General features: G+C 38.8%; 1 protein-coding gene across 3 annotated transcripts in view; it reads right to left on the bottom strand.

Moving 5' to 3' along the window:
- The window catches only part of CDC42SE2 (CDC42 small effector 2), a 118,350-nt gene that overhangs the window by 22,848 nt on the left and 71,359 nt on the right, over window positions 1-24,143 (bottom strand). For all 3 annotated transcript variants that reach the window (XM_012002438.1, XM_012002439.1, XM_012002440.1), the window contains one exon: window positions 12,796-13,138. In XM_012002438.1, coding sequence (XP_011857828.1) covers window positions 12,796-12,849 — 54 coding nt within the window. In that variant the 5' untranslated portion in view covers window positions 12,850-13,138. The remainder of the gene's footprint in view (window positions 1-12,795; window positions 13,139-24,143) is intronic.

The following is a 24,143-nucleotide window of genomic DNA, read 5'->3' as shown; positions in this document are numbered from 1 at the left end:
TACTGACTACACTTGTTTCTGTAAGAGTTACTAGAAGCAGAATAAGTAGAAAGCACTGAATTAAATTAGTGCTTAACCATACTTGAAATTAAACATAAAAACAAAGATGTTGTCTTATAAAGTCACTTTAATCTGCTTCAGTTCATCTAAATGTGTCTTTTTCTGTACTCTGAAATAACTAGTCTTACACTGTAACAGAAATGGGATATGCTGATTACAAAGGGTGTGGAAGTGTGGAACTGGGGTTACTTCAACAAATCTCTTATTTGTGCATAATCCTGAAGCTCACAACCTATTAATAAGTCAGAGTTACTGTTCATTCTCATATTAAAATGCAAAACAATACAAGGCTAACCTTCAAAGAACTGTTACTACATTCTTCCCCCACTGGTAAAAATTTTAAAGTCTGAAAATACCATGTGTTGATGAGGATATGGCACAATGGGACACTCAAAACAGCTGGTGGGAATGTAAGATGGTAACATCAAGTCTAAAAGAATTTCCTTTTGCTTGGTAAAGGTAACTTCCTTAGCTGTTAGACCCAGTAATGTCACTCCTAGGTATATACCCTAGAAAAACTTGTGCACATGTTACCAGGCTACACATATACAAATGCACAAAAGAGCACTGTGCATAATAGTCCCGTACTACGTTTATCAAAAGAACTGGAATGGAAAAATCTATTATGGTACAGCCAAACAAGAAAATGTTAAAGAAAGATGAACATAAAATTTAGCTGTCTGCATCAATATGAATCAATCTTATAAATATACCACTGGATTAAAGAAGAAAACACAAAAGATTACAACCAGTAATGACTCCATTTAAAGTTAAAACAAGCAAACTAAATTATATTGTTTAGGGATACATATATAGAGGGTAAAATCATAAAACACAAGGAAGTGATTACCGTAAAAATCAGGACAGCAGTTCCTCCAGGTGTTGGAAAAGGGATGTAATTGGAAAGGACACAAGGAGGCTTCTGAGGTGCTGGCAATGTCCTATTTCTTAACGAGTAGTATATGCTTCATAATATATTTGTTTCATAACTTTTATACTGTACATTTATATGTAAAATCCTTTCAAATTATTTTTGGTATTATAATGGTATTGTGGTTACATTAAGTAAGAGTTCTTATCTTTTAGGGATACTGAAATGTTTATGGACAAAATTATATAATGTCTCAGATTTGGCTTCAAAATAATAGAGGAAAGGATAAAGTAGATGCAATGAGGTGAAGATTAGACAAGAATTAAAGTTGTTGAAGCTGAGAGATGGGTACATGGGGCTCATTATACTATTGTCTACTTCTGAACATGTTTAAATATATAAGTTTTTAAAAGGCCTTTATGGAAATAGCTTAAAAATGAAGACACACCAGTTTCACAAATGGGAATTATATAGAGATGCAATACAGGTCTAATCCAAATCCCAACAGGCCTTATGGAAAACCTGACAAACTAATTTTAAAACTGATACGTAATAGTCAAGAACTAAGACTGGCCAAAACACAACAAAAGGTGAAGACAAAGGGATCTGCCCTCCCAGATATCAAAACAATATTAATGCAAACTCTAGAAGACACTGTGTATCATCATCTATTGGCACCAGGGTGAACAAATGGTGAAACAGAATCTAGAGTCTGACTCATGCATGTACGGAAGCCTGATCGTTTACACTGCATACCAGTGGGGAAGGGAAAGACTTCTTCTTTTTTTTTTTTTTTTTTTTTGAGGCGCCCGCCACCATGCCCGGCTATTTTTTTGTATTTTTAGTAGACACAGGGTTTCACCGTGTTAGCCAAGACAGTCTCGATCTCCTGACCTTATGATCTGCCCGCCTCGGTCTCCCAGAGTGCTGAGATTACAGGCGTGAGCCACCGTGTCTGTCCGGGAAAGACTTGAAGTCATTGTGGGACAGAGGGTTCCCCATATGGAAAATAAATATAATTAAATCCCTTCTTCAAAAATCAACTCCAGGCTTCTATGTAAAAGGCAAAATTATTCCACTTTTATAGGGAAATTTGGGTGAATTATCCTTATGAATGAGAAGTAAGAAAAAATTCTTAAGCACAAAAATATAAGCCAAAAAAGGTACTTTGTTAAATTACACATAACCAACAAAGAATTTGTATTCAGAAAGTAAGAGGGAAGTATATGAATAAATAAGAAATTTAAAAAATGTACAAAAGACATGAGCAGGCATATCTTTCACACAAGAGGAAACCGTACTGAGCAACAAGCACATGAAGAAGTGCTTCACTTAACCTCGCTAGCAACCAGAAAAGAACAATACCATGAAATCCCACCTTACCCATCAGACTGACAAAAATCAAAATGTGAAAAAACAAGCATTAATGAAGACATTGTGAAAGTGGAACTGTAACACATTAATGTGGGAGCAGTTATCCCTTTGCAAAATAATTTGGCACTATCTTGTGAAACTGATCATGCCCACACCCCACAATTCAGTATTTCCACTTTTAGATATATATGCTACAGAAACAAGTATACTCAAAGTCATGTATATACTGAGACATGTACAAGAATTTATAGCACAGTTTGTAACAGAAAAAAACTTAATACTAGAAAACTACTCAAATGTCCACCAACAGACCATTTGTATTAGGCAGGAGTTTATATCTGTTTGTTGTTGTGCATCATTACATTTTTTAATATATATATACACATATATATACACACACATATATACACATACACACATACACCATACACACATATACATATATATATTTGATATATTTTAACCTGTTATATATATATAAAACATAAAATTATATAAATCTATAATTTGTTTTTTGAGACAGGGTTTCACTCTGTTGCCCAGGCTAGAGTGCAGTGGTGCGATCCTGGCTCACTACAGCTTCAACCTCCCAGCTCAAGCAATCCTCCTAACTCAACCTCCCGAGTAGCTGGGACTACAGGCACACACTACCACACACGGCTAATTTTTAAAATTTTTTGTAGAGACAAGGTCTTACTATGTTGCCCAGGTTGGTCTCGAACTCCTAGATTCAAGCAATGCTCCCACCTCAGCCTCCCAAAGTGTTGGGATTACAGGTGCAAGTCACTGCACCTGGCCTGTTTCACATTTTTTGTACCAAATATATTACAGTTTGAAGGAAGATTTAATTTTTCTTTTAAAGACTGATTATTATTTGTTACTTTTGCTGACGTCACATTTTAAGTAACTAAAAATTGCAACAACCACATGGTTTACAAAATTTGCTGACGTCACATTTTAAGTAACTAAAAATTGCAACAACCACATGGTTTACAAAGAAATTGCTTGCTTCAACTTGAGGTATGTAGTTTAAAAAAAAAACAAAAACAAACAAACAAAAAAAAAAACCTCCAATCTGAACTGAATAAAGATCAACTACATTCTGAACCGAAAAACATCAAAGCAAAATTTCTTCTCTGACATTTACAAACTTATAAAAGCATTATACTTTCAAAACATAAATAGCTTTCTACTGCCTTCTTATCCCTTTTCCCCATCTTGAACTCACACTGAATGCTACGGAGACTAGCTTACCAATAGTTCCTAATTGGTTAAGGGCACAGACTACGGCACTGGAACACCAGAACCTGTCTGTTCCACTTTTGAAAACAGCCTTTCTAGTTTGTTTTCAAGTACATATAGACAAATTTGAACTTTCTCCACACTTATATTAAAGGAGCTGAAGACGTACAATATACAGTGAATACCATCCACTACATTCCAAAGTGACTATCTACAAGAAAATAGAATAGTCAGCCCTAAGGCAGAGGAGGTAGTTCCAGTATACTAGTCTTTAGAATTTCTAGGTTTGGTAATACAGTTAAAACATTTGAATGAGTCTTCTATGTTTTTCTAAAAAGTAGGGTTATATTTCATTTCTCAACTGATAAGGCTAATTTTCTTCTGTTTATTTTTTAGACAGAGTCTCGCTCTGTCTCCAGGCTGGAATGCAGTAGCGCGATCTCCGCTCACTGAAAGCTCCACCTCCCGGGTTCATGTCATTCTCCTGCCTCAGCCTCCCGAGTAGCTGGGACTACAGGCGCCCGCCACCACTCCCGGCTAATTTTCTGTATTTTTAATAGAGACGGGGTTTCACCATGTTAGCCAGGATGGTCTCCATCTCCTGACCTCGTGATCCACCCACCTTGGCCTCCCAAAGTGCTTGGATTACAGGCATAAGCCACTACGCCCAGCCCTGATAAGGCTAATTTTCTTCTTTTATTTAGTAAATTCAATTAGTTTAAGCATTTTGAAATGACTATGGTTTTATAATGTGATTGTGTGAAACTAAATCAGGAACATGCACATTTGTGTTTTCAGAAAAAGGAAAAAAGACACTTTTACTACACTCATACCTAATTTAGGGTGTAAAACGTGGTTCCTGAAAATGGAAGTTCTATACAAATCTGTGCCATATGAGGTTATTATAGCATAGAAGCTATGGAGAGCCATCATATTTGAGCAATCACTTTTCTGTTTTACATAAATTCCCTCATAGAGTGCCCTCAGCTACAGTTTCCTCCAGCCACCTTTCATGGAATTGTTGGTTCATCCTCTGAGGCTGCAGTAGTTAACTTTGATGTTTTCTTTTTTCTTTTCTTTTTTTTTTTTTTGAGACAGTCTCACTCTATGGGCCAGGCCAGGCTGGAGTGCAGTGGCACAATGTCAGCTCACTGCAACTCTCCGCCTCCCGGTCTCAAACAATTCTCCTGCCTCAGCCTCCCGAGTAGCTGGGATTACAGGCATGAGACACCATGCCCGGCTATTTTTTGTATTTTTAGTAGAGACAGGGTTTCACCATGTTGGCCAGGCTGGTCTCGAACTCCTGACTTCAGGTAATCAGTCCACTTCGGCCTTCCAAAGTGCTGGGATTACAGGCGTGAGCCACTGCACCTGGCCTAACTTTGATGTTTTCTAAAATGTCTAAGGTCTTAAGCAATCCTTAGCTGTCTAACTGATCTATCCCCACTCTGTTTCCTCAACCACTTCCCTTGAAGTAACCTAAACCATCTAAACACTGAGCACACTGCACTTCCTTTGTTTCACTGTAGGCAAGTCCAGCACCATCACTTGCGCATATCCTCATGCCCCCACTCTGACTATTATAGGTTAAAACTATACATCAGAACAACAAACGGCAGAAAGAAAAGCCACAAAGGGAATAATTGCACCCTTATTGCAGAGCATATTCCATACTCAACTCCAGACAGCTGAGGAGGCTAAGTGTGCATGAAGGAGTGAGGTGTCTCACTGGGCTACAGTGTGCAGTATGGTTTGTCAGTGCTCTCTGTCTGAGCATACAGTAAGTCAAACCACTAGAAAAAACAGGTATGTTCTTCCGCATACTTTGGCTCTTTGCTCTAAACCATTCAATGATTTCCTATTTCACAAAGAATAAAAACCAGTCTTTTCATGACCTGGAAGGCCAAAGATGAACAGGCCCTTGGTTAACTCTTAGACCTCATTCTGACCACTGGCCCCATGCCTCACAGTCACTCTGCCTTCTCTGATGTTCCACTCACACACCCAACCTTGCACTTACTACTCACTCGAAGTGCTTTGCCCTAGGTATCTGTGTACTTTACTCCCTTAAACTCGTGCCTATATAGCACTTAATCTGAGAGGCCTTCCCTGAACACACTATTTAAATTAATATCCCCATTTCTCCCACGTCATTCTCTTTTTTCTTGCTTTCTTTTTCCACAGTGCACTTATCACCACCTGATATCATACATACTTATTTGTACAGTAAATATGTCCTCCACTAAAGTGAGAGAGATGATGATAGAGATGACATCTGTTGTACTCACTGTTATCTCACAACTACCTGACTCACTGTAGAAATACCAGAGTGTTATTGTTACAAATGTACTGTAACTGTGTACATGTCCATAATAACACATTCCAAGGCCAGGTGTGTTGGCTCATGCCTGCAATTCCCAGCACTTTGGAAGGCTAAGGCAGGAGGATCACTTGAGGTCAGGAGTTCGAGATCTGCCTGGCCAACACGGTGAAACTCCATCTCTACCAAAATATTAAAATTAACCGGGTGTGGTGGTGCATGCCTGTAGTCCCAGCTACTCGGGAGGCTGAGGGAGGAGAATTGCCTGAATCTAGGAGGCAGAGGTTGCAGTGAGCCGAGATCGCACCACTGCATTCCAGCTTGGGAGACAGGGCAGGACACCTAAAAAAAAAAAAAAAAAGAGAGAGAGAGAGAAAGGCTGGGAGCGGTGGCTCATGCCTGTAATCCCAGCACTCTGGGAGGTCGAGGTGGGTGGATCACCTGAGGTCAGGAGTTCGAGACCAGCCTGGTTAACATGGCGAAACTCCGTCTCTACTAAAACTACAAAAATTAGCTGGGCATGGTGGAGGGTGCCTGTAATACCAGCTACTCAGGATGCTGAGGCAGCAGAATTGCTTATACCCGGGAGGAGAGCTTGCAGTGAGCCGAGATCGCACCAGTGCACTCCAGCCTAGGCAACAAGAGCAAAACTCCGTCTCAAAACAAAACAAAACAAACAACAAACAAAACCAAAATGACATTCTAGAGACAAACAGTATTACAAAAAATCAGTGCTATGTGGGAAACCATTAGACGGGAAGGCAAATAATATGAAAAGTGGCTTTTTTTTTTTCTGTAAATCAGGGTTCCTTGTTTTTTTAAAGCTACCTTAGAAGTTGATCAGTATTCTGATGCTCAATAAGTTGGTGAAGAATTCACTATAGTTCTGTTAACAGCTGACAATCTTTTTTTTTTTTTTTTGAGATGGAGTCTTGTCCTATTGCCAGGCTGGAATACAGCGGCGCGATCTCAGCTCACTGCAATCTCCACCTTGCAGGTTCAAGCAATTCTCCTGCCTCAGCCTCCTAAGTAGCTAGGACTTTAGGCACACAATGCCACGCTGGCTAATTTTTTTTTTTTTTTAAAGTACAGACGGGGTTTTACCATGTTGCCCAGGCTGGTCTCAAACTCCTGAGTTCAGGCAATCCACCCGCCTCGGCCTCCCAAAGTGCTAGGATTACAGGTGTGAGCCACTGTGCCCAGTCCTAACAAAGCTTTTTAAAAAATTAAATTGCAGGGCAGCAACCATCCAATTAAAAGTCTACAACCTTAGCTATATCTAGCAACAGCAACTACAGCATTTACAGTTAGTTAATAAGTTTTGGATTATCACAGCTCAAAACATTGGGGCTCTATTATACTCTGCATTGTACTATATTAAAATGAAGGAGTAGGAAGAGAAAAATGACTATTCTACTATACTCAGAAAAATGCATTCTATTTTCTTCCCAATATTGGGTTGTTCCTTTTCACACATGGAATGTGCAAGAGCAGGGGGTGATAGGGAACAAGTGGGAGAGTTGGCATGCAGCACTTTATTTCAGTAAATATTTTAGAAAACTTTAGCAGATGACCAAGCAGCTTTAAGATAAAGCAGTCTTCATACTGTTTAGAATGCCAAAGATATGTCTTTGTATAATGTAAAGAAACAAAAATTATTAGTGATTCTTTACATCTGTCTCCTGATGCCAACAAGCAAGCTATTCCTCCATTATGGTAACCACAAAGCCCCATTAAGTTTTATGTAATTTTTCTCAGGAATCAAAAAGGTAAGAAATCAGGTGTTCGTGGAATTTTTGTGGAATATTTCATATTAAGTATGTATTCATTAAACAATAACAAACAACTAACATATTAAATGTACTGATACAGGAGTGCTGGGAAGGGAAGAGTGTGGTTCCTTTAAATGATATAGGAGTGGGGACAGGAAGTGCTGGGTAGAGAAAGGCAGGTCCCTGGCTAGGGCTCCACCCCCACGGACAGACATAGGTGAGGACAGGCACTCCTGTTTTCAGGCCCAAATGTTGCATTTTCCAAGACCACCCTGGCCCGCCATGCCCCCATCCTGGGCCTATAAAAACCCAAGACCCTAGCAGGCAGACACACAGCAGCCAAAGGTCGAGAGGAGCACATCAGCGGAAGAAGACACAAGCGGCTATAAGGTGAAAAGATGTCGAGGGAGCACACCTGCAGAAGAGCACACCAACAGACGCCAGCATGCCAGCAGGCCATCAACTGGCTGGACGAGGCGGAGTTTGGCCGGGGCAGTTAGAAGAGAGCTGGGGCCACTGAGCAGCCCAACTCCAGGGGAAAACCAGCTCCTTTCTGGATCCCTCATCGACAGAAAGCCACTTCCACTCAATAAAACTTTGCACTCATTCTCCAAGCCCACGTGTGATCCGATTCTTCCAGTACACCAAAGCAAGAACCCAGGATACAGAAAGCCTTCTGTCCTTATGACAACATAGAGGGTCTAACTGAGTTGGTTAACACAAGGCAAACTAAAAAAGCACCCTGTAACACACGCCCTCTGGCGCTTCAGCTATAAAGATTCATCCCTAGACACTGCCGTGGGGTCAGAGCCCCACAGCTCCCTGTCTGTATGCTCCCCTAGAGGTTTGAGCAGCAGGGCACTGAAGAAGTGAGCCACACCGCCGTCACATGCCTTCTAGGGGCACAAGGGAACTTTTCCTGTTTCAGTATGAGAGAAACTCAAGTTGCAAATCCTCTGTGTAGCAGAAAATGTATTTCTGATGTCTCATAACTCCAGAGCCTTATGCTCCTGCCATTTAAATACCTAATCTGTGTCTTCCTATTTTAGCTATTGGTGACTATACATTTATCATATATTGAAGAGAATTCACTTTATTATATACCCTGTGAATACTGGCAGTAAGTAAATCTTTTAAAATATGGCAACTTGACTTCTGTTTTCTGATCTGGCACATAAGGAGCTTAGAAGTCATCACTCCCATCCACGTAACAAGAAAAAAGCCGATCAAACTTAAACAATATCTCTTCTTAGATCCATCAGAGAAGTGAGGTCACAAAGAAAACTGTTTCCCCTAAAACTAGAGAGACAGACAGGTGGACACAGAAATCAACAAGCAGAAACTTTCACAGGATCTAGTACCAGTGCAGGAAAACCTATGAATAGCTGGATGCTCAGTGTGAACAACTTTAAGACTCCAGGGGGGCCTAGTCTTAGGGATCCCCTACACTTTTGTGGGTTTTTACCTCAGGGAACCTTACCAGGTTCTCAAGTGAAGATCAGAGAAAAATCTGTGTTTCTGCAAAAAGAAGGGAAGGGCAGCCACACTGAAATGCACCAGACTATTCTGTTATTAACAAGGTTTGCTCTCAAGAGAAACTATTTTACCAGAGCCTAATCAACTAGGTTTTTCCAAAAACTAACCAACTTGGGGAGAAGGGAAATATCCAACTCCAGTCTCCTCTACCCCTCTTTGCCTCACCTAAGGGGTAAAAAAACAAAACTGAGAAGCACTTTGTGTAGGTCACAGACCAGGTGCATGGGCTCACTGAAAGACTGAGACATAATCATAGCAATACATAATGTCTCCCTTCCCCACACCTTACCAACACATCTACAGGGCTCCTGTACAACAGGGGATTACAAATAAAGCAACAGTATGTCTCAGCTCTTATTTAAGAAGTCTCTAGAGAAACCCAAAGACAACAAGGGGACAAAAACAAGGACACCAGATGAAATTTTATCCTCCAACACCTACAGCTACAGCAAATAGTAAAATGGCCTAGGCCCTAACCAGATAAACATAAAACATCACACTACGGGCCTATTTACCTTGGTTCCTTTTACCCACTATACCACATTCAACAAAAAATTACAGGGCATCCTTAAAACAATATGGCAATAGGACTCAAGTGTTCCTACTGAGAATCCTTGACTAATGAAAATTTCATCTCTAATAATATCACAGATTATAAAAACTCAGGATAAGAAGGATGTTCAGCCATCACTGGCAATACTGACCATTATACTAGAGGTCTTAGTCAATTCAGCTAAAATCCCAAAAGGATAAATGATTTAAATATCAGAAAATGATTTAAAAAGTCACTATTTGGAGACATCTATAAGAGATAAGCATTTCAGCTAACTATTAAACTAATTCGGCCTGGTGTAGTGGCTCACACCTGTAATCCCAGCACTTTGGGAGGCCGAGGCCGATCACCTGAGGCCAGGAGTTCGAGATCAGCCTGGCCAACATGGCGAAACCCTGTCTGTAATAAAAACACAAAAAAATCAGCCAGGCATGGTGGCACGCACCTGTAATCCCAGCTACTGAGGAGGCTGAGTTAAGAAAGAGAATCTCTTGAACCTGGGAGGCAGAGGTTGCAGCGAGCTGAGATCGTGCCTCTAGCCTGGGTGACAGAGTGGGACTCTGTCTCAAAAAAACAAAAACAAAAAATAAATAAATGAGTAAATAAATAAATCCAAGTGTTCACAAGTGTTCAGTGAGATATCTGGATAAAAAAGTAGCATATAAGAATTATCAGGTTCCTATATACTAGTAATAACTAGCTAGGAAATACAGTAAAAGCCATATCTAGAACAAGTCTAACATGAAATGTGCAAGCTTATGTAATGAAGTTTTAGAGCTTTACAAAAAGAATATTAAAAGATCTACATAAATGAAGACATATGCCATGCTTCTAACTGGATTACTCAAAATTCTTTTTTTTTTTTTTTGAGATGGAATTTCGCTCTTGTTGCCCAGGCTGGAGTGCAATGACGCAATCTCGGCTCACTGCAACCTCCACCTCCTGGGTTCAAGTGATTCTCCTGCCTCAGCCTCCTGAGTAGCTGGGATTACAGGTGCCTGCCACCATGCCCAGCTAATTTTTTGTATTTTTAGTAGAGACAGGGTTTCAACATGTTGACCAGGCTGGTCTTGAACTCCTGACCTCAGGTGATCCGCCAGTCTCGGCCTCCCAAAGTGCTGGGATTACAAGAGTAAACCACTGCACCCAGCCTGGATCACTCAAAATTCTAAAGATGTCAATTCTCACCCAATTCGCCTCTAAATTCAATGCAATCCTAGCCAGGTGCGGTGGCTCATGCCTGTAATCCCCAACACTTTGGGAGGTTGAGGTGGGCAGATAACCTGAAGTCAGGAGTTCAAAACTAGCCTGGCCAATGTGGTAAAACCCTGTCTCTATGAAAAATACAAAAATCAGTTGGGTGTGGTGACAGGTGCCTGTAATCCCAGCTACTCGGGAGGCTGAAGCAGGAGAATCACTTGAACCCAGGAGGCAGAGGTTACAGTGAGCCGAGATCACGTCACTGCACTCCAGCCTGGGCAACAGAGACTCCACCTCAAAAAAATAAATAAATAAAATAAATTCAATGCAATCCTAAAAAAAAACACCTCTAAGATTTAAACATGCATTATGAAATATCTCAAACAAGAAAAAAAATAAAGAAAACTATAGTAAGAAAACATGGAACCACAATCCAGCTTTAAAAAAAGACATCACCAATAGAGTTAGAAAAGAAGAGCTAAGAAAAAATTTCCCCTACGACACAGCAAAACATACTAAGTAAGTAGAGCAATTAAAACAATATGGTAGGGCACACTGGTTCATGCCTGTAATCTCAGCACTTTGGGAGGCTGAGGCAGGTGAATCACCTGAGATTGGGAGTTATGTGTACAATTACAGTTTTAAAATTTAACCCTTATTTTTCCTCTTACGTTGTTACATACATAAATAAAACAAAATATCAATTCACTCGTTCAGCCAGCCAACCATCAATCATGTATACCTACACTCTCCAAGACATTATATTTGATCCTGAAGATACGGAGTTTACATGGTGAAGACCCATAAATAATTCAAAATGTGGTGGGAGGGACCGTACAACAGTTATTTACTATGCAAAAGGTTCCATGCTATAAAAGAACAATGAATTAAAGAGCTGTGGGAATACAGATGAGTATTATCTCATTCAGGGGAAAGCTGGGGAATTTTTTATATAGGTAACATTTGATTTAGGTACCTTAAAAAATGAAAAGGAGGCCAGGCACAGTGGCTCACACCTGTAATCCCAGCACTTTGGGAGGCAGAGGCAGGTGGATCACCTGAGGTCAAGAGTTCGAGACCAACCTGACCAACATGGTGAAAACCTGTCTCTATTAAAAGTACAAAATTAGCCAGGCGTGGTGGCACATGCCTGTAATCCCAGCTACTCAAGAGGCTGAGGCAGAAGAATCACTTGAACCCGGGAGGCGGAAGTTGCAGTGAGCCAAGATCACGCCATTGCACTCCAGCCTGGGCAACAAGAGTGAAACTCTATCTTAATAAAACAAAAAGAATTTGGAGGCTGAAGGGCAGGATTTTGGTAGAGGTAACGATATGTGCATATATTAGAGGACAAAAACAAGGCATATACCAAGAAGTCAGTCAAGACCACTTACAAGCGATATGACTTTGGGCAATAAACTGAACCTGTTTCAACTGAAAAATAAGGACAATGATATCTTCCTCAGAGGGTTGCCCTGAGGAAAATGAGATGGTAAGCTGAGAAGAATATGATGGCATTATGGCTGCCACATCTTCCACCCACTGACTTCCAAGGCTGATTTACCTGTTTTACCTCAGGTTATTGTCTCCTTTCTCTCTCACTATTCCTCCAGGAGCTATTTGACAGAAGAACACATCCTTTCAGTCATGTACGATGAATGGTCTAGCAGAGCTCTTGACATATAGCATTTACTTTAAAAACATTATTTCTTTTTAAACATATGTTCAGAGTTCCACTGAACTATTTCTCTATGGTATTCTCTAGAACTGCTTTGCAATTACTGCTAGGATCCCAATTCTCAGTTTGAGAACGAGTGGTACGTTTAATAAGCACCCCACCTGATGTGTCCACATACTTCATACTTACAGGCTGAGGCTGTTCTGCAATACAGCAGTTGAAACACAACCAGAATTCACTCATGCTTACAGTCCACAGTATAAATGAGCACCAATGAAGGTTCCAAATCTCAACTCAGGAAGTTCCACAAAATACACTCCTCAATACGATCAATGTCCAGTGATGCCAAGATGAAATTTTATTATTTCACTGTGTTTTTGTTCCTGGAAGTCAAGTATCTTACACAGTCAATTTAATAAAGAAAAACTCGGATTGTTTCCTTTCTTTGCTTCTGGTTCTACAGAGACTCCTTTCTGAACCACGACAAAGGTATAAAAATTGTTGTCTTGACCCAGGAACTATAACAGCGAGTCTAGGGAAAAAAAAGAAAAAGTAAAAAAAAGTTAAACTTTATTTATCTTTGAAAGCTTTTATTGTTAAAATAAGTATTACCCAAAAAAGTAAACACTGAAAAAAAAATCAAGATTTTAATAAACTGATATTCATTCACCAAATTATTTTTTGAGCAACTTTTTTAGTGTCAAGTTCTAGGTGTAGTAGTGAAAGTAGACAGAAATCTTTGCCTTTGTGGGGCATCCTATTTTATGATTATAAAAGTATGGATTATTTTAATGAGTTAATTTTTTAAAATCACTAATTAGAACATTATGACTGCCACATACAAGTTTCTAATTCCAAGAATAAATAATGATCACCATTTTCATATAGGTTTCTTCAGTTGAGTCCTTTATTCTCACAGACAACTCAGACAGTAATTGACATAGCAATGAATTCTAAGGAGAAAATCAAGCAGATGCAGTTCATCAAAAACCATAAACAAAATTATCACCTTATCCACTGGAATTAGAGCTGTACATGAAAAATGGGTAGAGGTTAAGTTAGGCTTTCTTCTGTGAATCAAGCTATTAGATCCCTACCACTCCCACCATCATTACTAGAACACAAGTTAGTCAAAATACTTTATATCCCACCATGGCAAACCAAGCTGAGTCTATTAGAATCCTTGTCAGGCAATTTTCTATCTGCAGTTGAACAAAGAGTTAAACCTATTGTTTCCTTCTGACTGCCAAGCTATTGACTTTAAGGATGTCCTTAGTCAATAATATCCTATACCTCATGTGGAAGACGGTTTTGAGATAATAATGCTGACAAGCAGAGGCAAAAGAGAAGTGGGAAGTCAAGATGACATGAATCTCTGATTCTAGGCATCCCTCCTAAGATCAGTTTCACCTGTGCACCAGACATTTGGTTTTGTAAGCCAACATATCTCCCTCTTTAGCCTGAAGTTATGATGAAGTGGATTTGTATCACTTGCAGACTACTACAATAGTCAAGTGAAGATGTCCAATAGACAATCTGATACACAGATCTGAAGCCAAGGAGAAGTTCTGCAATCATCAGATTATGACTAAAGCAATGAATGATCTCTAGGGAAAACAGTGTCATGACAAACAGAGTGTGCTCAACAGAGTCCTCTGAGTAAGAACAGCATTTAAATCATAGGTTAAAAAAGAGAGGTCTACAAAGGAGGTTTGGGTGTTATCAGAATTAGAAGAGGAAAATTCATTAAATGTGGTGTCACTGGAGCCTGTTTCAAGGAAAAAATGGGTGGCAGTATTCACTGCCACTGAGATAGTAAAGACTGAGGACTATTCCTTAGACTGTGCAGCAAACACAGTGTGGCCGTGGCAACAGCAGTTTCAGTAAAGTGGTGTGGGTAGAAATCAGATTACAGGAGGTTAAATGAGTGAAACGAAAGCAGCAGAGCCAACAAGTGTAGATAATGTTTGCAAGAAAAATGGATATAAAGTTTAAAAAGTAGAGTATAGAATGAAGAAAAAGAGCCTTCCTTGAAATGAAAAGATCAAAGACTAAAGATGTATCAATTTGACTGTGTTCAAAGAGGTGTTAACATTTTTGTCCCAAATGGCGAAATATAAATCACTTATTTGTAAATTCTGGAAAGAGACCTCATACATGTTACAAGCTTTGCCAACTACAGATCAGTAACAACCACATTATAGGATTACAGAGTCCTGAACATTAAGTGAAATTAAATTCTCCCTTTTGCTTTTTCCAAAGCCATGACTCTAAACCTGGAAAGACAGAAGTGACAGTAATTTTTGTAGCTGTAGAGATGAAGATGTAATGTGAAGTTAATGCACACATCCTCAGTGTCACAAATCTGGGTAGTATAACAAGGCATGAATTCAGGACCCTGATTCTACAGTCCAGAGGACAAGTCCTCTAACATACAGGAAAATGACACGATAAGATTTAAGCATGTGTCCAACGAATATCAAAAGAAAGAAAAGTTTACATTTTTGCCATTAATTAAAATCCAGAACCTGGAATGCTTATTTAAGCAGAGATGAACATTCCTTATCTCACCCAAACTCTAAACCAAGGAAGTGGCAGTCTTTGGCCAATGAATCGGGTAAATACTGTGAAGTTTTATAAGCTCAAAGAACAGTATGACTTATTTCCTCCAGCCAATCTTCTTAGCAGGAATATAAGAGAAAAGGCTTAAATACACAGTCTCATGAACATTATTTCAGTGCTGCTATTTAACAAGTTTAATTTCACCCTGGATCAAAAATCTTGCCCATTAAGAAGCCTTTGTGAAGTTTTTTAAAAAAATATTTTTTGAGATAAGGTCTCACTGTGTTGCCCAGGCTGAGCTCAAACTGCTGAGCTCACACCTCAGCCTCCCAAAGTGCTGGATTATAGACGTGAGCCACCTCACCTGGCCTAAAGTACAATAACTTCTGCTGCTACGTATTTCCACTTAGCTGACAGATCTGCTAAAATATATTTTCAAAACAAGAAGATGTTTGCAATTCCATGGATTTTTATTTAAGTAAATACATGGATCTTAAAATGTTTCAGACATGCTTTGGAATGTGATACCAATACATCTTGTTTTCTAAATAAATTTCCTTTTTAGAACTTTTTTTTTTTTTTTTGAGACGGAGTCTCCCTCTGTCGCCCAGGCTGGAGTACAATGGCGCGATCTCAGCTCACTGCAAGCTCTGCCTCCTGGGTTCACGCCATTCTCCTGCCTCAACCTCCCGAGTAGCTGGGTATACAGGCGCCCGCCACCATGCCTGGCTAATTTTTTTGTATTTTTAGTAGAGACAGGGTTTCACTGTGTTAGCCAGGATGGTCTCGATGTCCTGACCTCGTGATCCACCCACCTCGGCCTCCCAAAGTGCTGGGATTACAGGCGTGAGCCACCGCGCCTAGGCCTAGAATGGTTTTCTAAAGTATATATACTTAAAACATATTTACATATAAACACCTTCAAGGAAGTATTGAATTCTTCACAAAAAACTTCAACACACTGCCACTAATAATAACTATACTAATAGTTACTTTCACTTCTTGAGCTGAAAGCTGCTTAAAACATGACCATTTTAAAAACCTATACTTTTTGCAATCTTTAGATAACAAAAGGAGAGTCACTTTACAATAACATCAACATATAAACTTGGCTTTAAATACAGCTCAGCACATTCCACACGTAACTAAGGGGTCAGACTGGTCTACAGCACAAGAGAGTATTTTAATCACCTCATATATTCATAAGATACACGATTTTAGAAAGGGAAGGGACTTTTAAAGAGAACATCATGGAACTTGGTCATTAAACAGCTTATCCAAGGCCACTTAGCTAGTGAGCTTCCTTGAATTTGCTTACAAATGAGACTGACATGAGGAGAAAAGTGCAATAGTATTCTGTACTCAAAATATTATCCACTATCAGTTCCCCTCCTCCTCCTTTTTACCACCTAAATCAAACGCTGCAGATACCAGCTTCCTACCTGCATGAAGTTTTGCTGCTGACAACTTAATGAAGTTATATTCCAACATCCTACCCGCAATTTAATAAAAATGCTTTCTAGATCAACTTCCAAAGAAAAATAATAATATTTTGATGTGAAAAACCTGGCAGTGGGGCATGTCAGATAACTAAGTTGTTGTTTTTGTTTTGGTTTGGTTTGTTTTTTTTTTTTTTTTAATCTAAAATATTCTAACTGAGTTCAGGAATTAAGAATGCTCAGTTGTGTGAAACTGAATCAAAAATTCAGAATTTGGACTTTGAAATAAAAGATCTGTGACAATTATAGCACTTCATTAAGTTTTTAGAATTGTTATTTCAGGCAAATGACAAACTGCATCACTCTGTTCCCTCCCTCCTTCTTTCCCTCTCTCCCTCTCTTCTCTTTCTCTCTTTCTTTCTTTTTTTGAGACAGAGTTTCAGCTCTGTTGCGCAGGCTGCAGTGCAGTGGAGCAATCCTGGCTCACTGCAGCCTAACCTCTCAGGTTCATATGATCCTCCCACCTCAGCCTCCCACGTAGCTGGGACTACAGGTACATGCCACCACATTTGGCTAACTTTTTAATTTTTTGTAGAAACAGGGTCTCACTATGTTGCCCAGACTTACCCTCAGTTTTCTTAGTAATAAAATGAAATACCGCATTGCCATTTCACAGGTCTGAAATGAGGATTAAATTCGCTAATATACATGAACGTACTGTATATATTATAAAGAGCATACAGGTTGAATATCCCTTTTCCTAAATGCTTGGGACGAGAAGTAATATAGATTTCAGATTTTCTTGTAGTTTGAAATATTTGCATTACACTTATCCTACAGAACACTCTAAATCCGAAAATTTGAAATCCAAAATGCTCCAGTGAACATTTCCTTAGTCCATGTCAGCACTCAAAAAATTCTGGCTGGGCACGTGGCTCACACCTGTAGTCCCAATATTTGGGGCAACTGAAGCACGAGGATAGTGTGAAGCCAAGAGTTCGAGACTAGCCTAGGCAACATAGCAAGACCTCATCTCTACAAAACAATTTAATTTAATTTAATTTAATTTAATTTAATTTAATTTTTCAAACTTTAAGTTGTGGACTTTGGAGCATTTCAGATTTCTGGATTTGGATGCCCAATGTGTATTGATATAAGATGCTTTTTTGTTACCAGAATTAAAATGGCAAAATTGCACTATTCTGCTATAGCAAAAACAGGTAATTTGCTGCAAACTTTGAAGAAACAGCCTAAAAATCTATCTAGAAAAAAAAGAGAATGAAAAAAGGTGAATTATGGTTTTATACAAAACAAAAATCAATGACAGCTTCAGGCAACACAGATGATTCTCACATGGCGAAAGAAGAAGCATGACACAATACACATGGAATGATATCATTTCTGTGAATTTCAAAAACAATTTAAACTATTTTGTTTAGAGATGTATACATAGGTATAAAAGTAAAGCAAGGAAAGTTATAATTAAAGTCAGAAGAATGGTTACCTCTAGGACTGAGGGCAGGGATTACAAATAGGAAGAGGTGCTTATGGGCTCCTGGAATGCTGACAGTGTTCCACTTCTTGACCTGGGTGGTAGCCACACAGGTATTTGCTTTATAATTATTTGTTAAATAATACATGTATGCACTATGCAATTTTTTTTTTTTTTTGGCTACCCAGGCTGGAGTGCAGTGTCGCAATCTCAGCTCACTGCAACCTCTGCCTCCACTCAAACCATCCTCCCACCTTAACCTTCCAAGTAGCTGGCACTACGGGTATGCGCCACCATGCCCAGCTAATTTTTAAATTTTTTGTAGAGACAAGGTCTCACTATGTTGCCCAGGCTGGTCTCAAACTCCTGGGCTCAAACAATCTGCCTGCCTCCTCCTCCCAAAATGCTGGGATTATAGGCATGAGCCACCATGCCTGGCCACTATGCAATTTACATGTATTTTTAAATGACAATTTTTTTTTTTTTTTTTTAAAACAGAGTTTTGCTCTGTCACCGAGGCTGGAGTGTAGTGGCATGATCTCAGCTCACTGAAACTTCAGCCTCCCTGGTTCAAACAATTCTCATGCCTCAGCCTCCTGAGTAGCTGTGACTATAGACGCCCACCACCACGCCCAGCTAATTTTTGTATTTTTTTTAGTAGAGATGGGGTTTCACCATGTTGGCTAGGCTGGTCTCAAACGCCTGACCTCAAGTGATCCGCTGGCCTCGGCCTCCCTAAATGCTGGGATTACAGGCATGAGCCACCACGCCCAGTCTTAAATGATAAAAACTTAAATGAAATGTGAATTTAAAAAGTAGGCCAGGCACGATGGCTCAGACCTGTAATCCTAGCACTTTGGGAGGCTAAAGTGGGAGGATTACATGAGGCCAGGAGTTCAAGACCAGCATGGCCAATGCAGCGAAACCCTGTCTCTACTGAAAACACAAAAATGAGCTGGGTGTGGTAGCACATGCACCTGTAATCCCAGCTACTCAGGTGGCTGAAGCACAAGACTTGCTTGAACTTAGGAGGCGGAGGTTGCAGTGAGCAGAGATCGTGCCACTGCACTCCAGCCTGGGCAACAGAACAAGACCCTGTCTCAAAAAAGAAAAAAAAAAGTATTAATCAATACTGGACCAGGCTTGGTGATTCACGCCTGTAATCCCAGCATTCTGGGATGCTGAGGCAGAAGGACTGCTTGAGACCAGGAGTTCGAGACTAACCCAGGCAACATGGCAAAATTCCGTAACTACAAGAATTTTAAAAATTACCCGGGTGTGGTGGCAAGTACTTCTGTTGTCAGCTACTCGGAAGGCTCAGTTTGGAGGATCACTTGAGCCCAGGAAGTCGAGGCTGCAGTACACCAAGATGTGCCATTGCACTAAAGTCTGGGCAACAGAGTGAGACCCTGTCTCAAAAACATAAATAAATAAAATAAAAACTAACAATGAGCAGTTGATAATAATGAATTGAGGAAGATCAGAGGTGGAAACGCAAAACACAGAATCAAGTACGAGTGAACACCTTTGCTAGAGACTTTTGAAGAATTGGTAAAATTATTGGGGAAGGGGGTCTGAAATTCCATCAGATGCCAAAGAGGTTTCTGCCAGAAATGCAAAAATTAATCAATGACCAAATATAAATTATCAATAAAGCTTATTCATAGCTGTAGCAGCACTAAATCTGTCTCAAACTAGCTGAAACAGCTGATACTCATATGTGGTACAAGGCCCTTTTGAAAAAAATTAACTTATTTTAAGATGATCTTTCAAACTATGTATTTATCACACAGCTACTTCTCTGTGGTTAATCAAAGTCCAAACCATTGTTCCCTGAACTCAGTTATAAAAGGCTGAGGTAGGGATGCATGTGTAACTATCAAAATAGGAGGGTGAATTTTTTCCTTATATTTAAAATGACTGATTATGGATTAGACTTTCTTATAGTTTCATGTAAGTATAATTATACAGCAAGCACTCTTTTTCACATCTGGCTTCTTTCATTCAGCATGTTTTTAAGATTTATCTATGTTGCCTCTATTAGTAAATCATTTTTTATTGCTAAGCAGATTTCCATTATATGGATATTATACAATTTGCTTATCCACCCATCTGTTGATGGACATTAATGTTTTTGGCTATTAAAAATAAAGTTGTTATGATTATGAACATCTGTATACACAATGGTTTTTGTGAGAAGGGGTGAAGGTGGTAAATTAAAAAATAAATAAATAAACAACAAAAAAAGAGGTGTTTCTGTGAAAAGTTTTTCTCTCTCCTGGGTAAATACCTAGGAGTGGAAATACTGGTTAATACAGTAAGTATGATTTTAACTTTATTAAGAAACTACCCACCAGTTTTCTAAATCAGTTTTACCATTTTGCATTCCTGCCAGCAATGTATAAGAGTTCCAGTTATTCCTTATCCTACCAACTCTTTGTACTATCAATCTTTTTAATTCTAGTCATCCTAGCGGGTATACAGTAGTATCTTGCTGTGGTTTAAATTTGCACTCTTCTGCTAACTGGTGACATTAAGTCTTTTCATGTGCTTCTTGGCCAATCATGTATTTTCTTTGGGTAAATATGTTCCAATCTTTTGCCCATTTTAAAATTCCGTCATCTCACTGAGCTATGTTCATATATTCTAGGTCAATCCTTTCTCCAACATATGCAGAGTGAATATTTTGTCCTGGTCTTTGTCTTCCTAACAACATCTTTCAAAGAGTTTAAGTTTTTAACTTTGATAATGTCTTATGCATACGTTTTATCTCTTATGATTTGTGCTTTTTGGGTTCTAAAAATTTTTTCACATATCCCAAAGTTGCAAAGATAATCTGGTTCTTTTTCTAGACCTTTCAGCTTTTATTTTTATATCTATAACCTGTTTTTACTTAAATTTTATTTTCTGACAGTATAAAGGCCAATTTTTTAAAAACTATGGATATCTAGTTGTTCTAGTTCATTTGCTGAAGATATCCTTTGCTTATCAGATTAATTTAGCACCTTTACTGAAAATCAGGGCTGAGGTCGGACACGGAGGCTCGTGCCTGTACTCCCAGCACTTTGGGAGGCCGAGGCGGGCAGATTATGAGGTCAGGACATTGAGACCATCCTGGCTAACATGGTGAAACCCCCTCTCTACTAAAAATACAAAAAATTAGCCAGGCGTGATAGTGGGCGTCTGTAGTCCCAGCTACTTGGGAGGCTGAGGCAGGAGAATGGCGTGAACCCGGGGTAGAGTTTGCAGTGAGTGTAGATTACCACTGCACTCCAGGCTGGGCGAAAAAAAGAAAAAGAAAAAGAAAAGAAAATCAAGGCTGAGCTTGGTGGTTCATGCCTATAATCCCAGGACTTTGGGAGGCCACGGTAGGTGGGTGGATTGTTGGAGCTCAGGAGTTCAAGACCAGCCTGGGCAACAGGGCGGTAAACTGCCACCTCTACAAAAACTACAATTAGTTGGGCATGGTTGCACACACCTGTAGTCCCAGTTACTTGGAGAGGCTAAGGCTGGAGGATCACTTGAGCTTGGGAGGTTGAGGCTGCAGTGAGCCATAATTGCACCACTGCACTCCAGCCTGAGCAACAGAGAGACCCTCTCTAAAAAAATAAAATAAAATAAATAAAATACAATGAAATGAAATAAAATAAAATAAAATAAAATAAAATAAAATAAAATAAAATCACTGTGTAACATTCAATCTACTTCTAGGCTGATTATTGTATTGCACTGGTCTGTTTGTCAATCCAATGCCAGTACAATTATAGTAAGACTTAGAAGTAAGGCAGTCATTTGTCTTCCAATGATACTCTTTTTCAAAACTGCTTTTAATTTTCTAGGTCCTTTGCATTTTCATACACATTTTACAATCAGCTTGTTAATTTCTACCCAAAACAAAAAAGCCTCCTGTGATTCTGAGACTGCATTTATTCTAGCAATCATTTGAAGGAGAAATATACATATATTTATAAATAAATATATATACACACACAATAAATTTTGTTGTATCACTTTTAACTTTGTTTATACCTTTCATATCAGGGCGTTAAAGCCTTATGTAGTCAAATGTCAATTTTCATAATAGATTAGTGGTTTTATCTTACTTAAGAAAGCTTTATCTCAGGATTATGAACCTATCATCCCATTATAGTTCTGTTAAGTTTTACTTCTATAATTCAATTTGAACATTAATATTTTGTAGGTTGTGGTCAGGTAATATTTCACAGTTTACTCACGCTTTTTCTTTTTTTTGTCTTTTTATAAATTTAATAATATATGAAAATCATTATGAATTATGCCACAGAAACTGCAAAGTCATTTAACTGTATACATGAGACAGTAGGAAGGCTAATTTAATCGCTTTTTTAAAAAAATGTCTAAATTATATGTTTCTTGTTGAAATGTTTAAAATTACCAAATTACTGCTCATCTGCTACATAGAATGAAATATATGTTAGGTCAGGGTGATTTACCACAAGACTCTTCTACACATTAAACAAATATATTTGATTTTTAAAAATATATCTACTTTAAACTTAATTACTCTGTAATCTATGATGTTGACATTAATCAGGATATTCTACAAATAATTTATGTTCTCCCTTATTCTTGATTACTTCTAAATCAAAGTTTTTTTGTTCTCACAAATTCTATTATACAAGTTTCATTAAATATTCAGAAAAAAGCAAATGGATTAAGAAAATCACCCATTAACCCTACCTTCCTAGAATTAATAATAGTATATTTTTTATTTGTCCTTTTGTGTACATACCTTAAAAATAATTGTATATGCATTTGAATTATCCCCAATTTTATCTCCTGCTCTTTCTAATTAACACTATGTATATTTTCCTTTAGTCTTCATAGTCATTATTTTAATGTCTGCAAAAATTTCCATCATGTGACTTCATTATAATGGGTTGTTTCCAATGGATTTTGCCTAATTTGGATCATGCTCAAAACACATACTCATATACAGTTGACCCTTGAACAACATGGCGGTTAGGAGCACCAATTCCCTGCATAGTCGAAAAACAATACATAATTGTTGATTCTCGAAAATTTTAAGTACTGAACAGCATGCTGTTGACTGAAATTTTTTTTTTTTTATTATACTTTAAGTTCTAGGGTACATGTGCACAACGTGCAGGTTTGTTACATATGTATACATATGCCATGTTGGTGTGTTGCACCTGTTAACTCGTCATTTACATTAGGTATGTCTCCTAATGCTATCCCTTCTTCCTCCCCCGACCCCACAACAGGCCCTGGTGTGTGATGTTCCCCTGGGTCCAAGTGTTCTCATTGTTCAGTTCCCACCTATGAGTGAGAACATGCAGTGTTTGGTCTTCTGTCCTTGTGATAGTTTGCTCAGAATGATGGTTTCCAGTTTCATCCATGTCCCTACAAAGGACATGAACTCACCCTTTTTCATGGCTGCATAGTATTCCATGGTGTATATGTGCCACATGTTCTTAATCCAGTCTATCACTGATGGAATTTTGGGTTGGTTCCAAATCTTTGCTATTGTGAATAGTGCCACAACAAACATACGTGTGCATGTATTATTATAGCAGCATGATTTATAATCCTTTGGGTATATACTCAGTAATGGGATGGCTGGGTCAAATGATATTTCTAGTTCTACATCCTTGAGGAATCGCCACACTGTCTTCCACAATGGTTGAATTAGTTTACAGTCCCATCAACAGTGTAAAAGTGCTCCTATTTCTCCACATCCTCTCCAGCACCTGCTGTTTCCTGACGTTTTAATGATCGCCATTCTAACTGGTATAAGATGGTATCTCATTGTGGTTCTCATTTGCATTTCTCTGATGGTCAGTGATGATGAACATTTTTTCATGTGGCTGTTGACTGCATGAATGTCTTCTTTTGAGAACTGTCTGTTCATATCCTTTGCCCATTTTTTGATGGGGTTGTTTGATTTTTTTCTTGTAAATTTGTTTAAGTTACTTGTAGATTCTGGATATTAGCCCTTTGTCAGATGGGTAGATTGCAAAAATTTTCTCCCATTCTGTAGGTTG

The sequence above is a fragment of the Mandrillus leucophaeus genome, unplaced genomic scaffold (assembly GCF_000951045.1).
Source record: "Mandrillus leucophaeus isolate KB7577 unplaced genomic scaffold, Mleu.le_1.0 Scaffold688, whole genome shotgun sequence".
NCBI classification, from domain to species: domain Eukaryota; kingdom Metazoa; phylum Chordata; class Mammalia; order Primates; family Cercopithecidae; genus Mandrillus; species Mandrillus leucophaeus.
The sequence above is the reverse complement of the archived record's forward strand: the minus strand, read 5'-3'. Positions and strand labels throughout refer to the sequence as shown.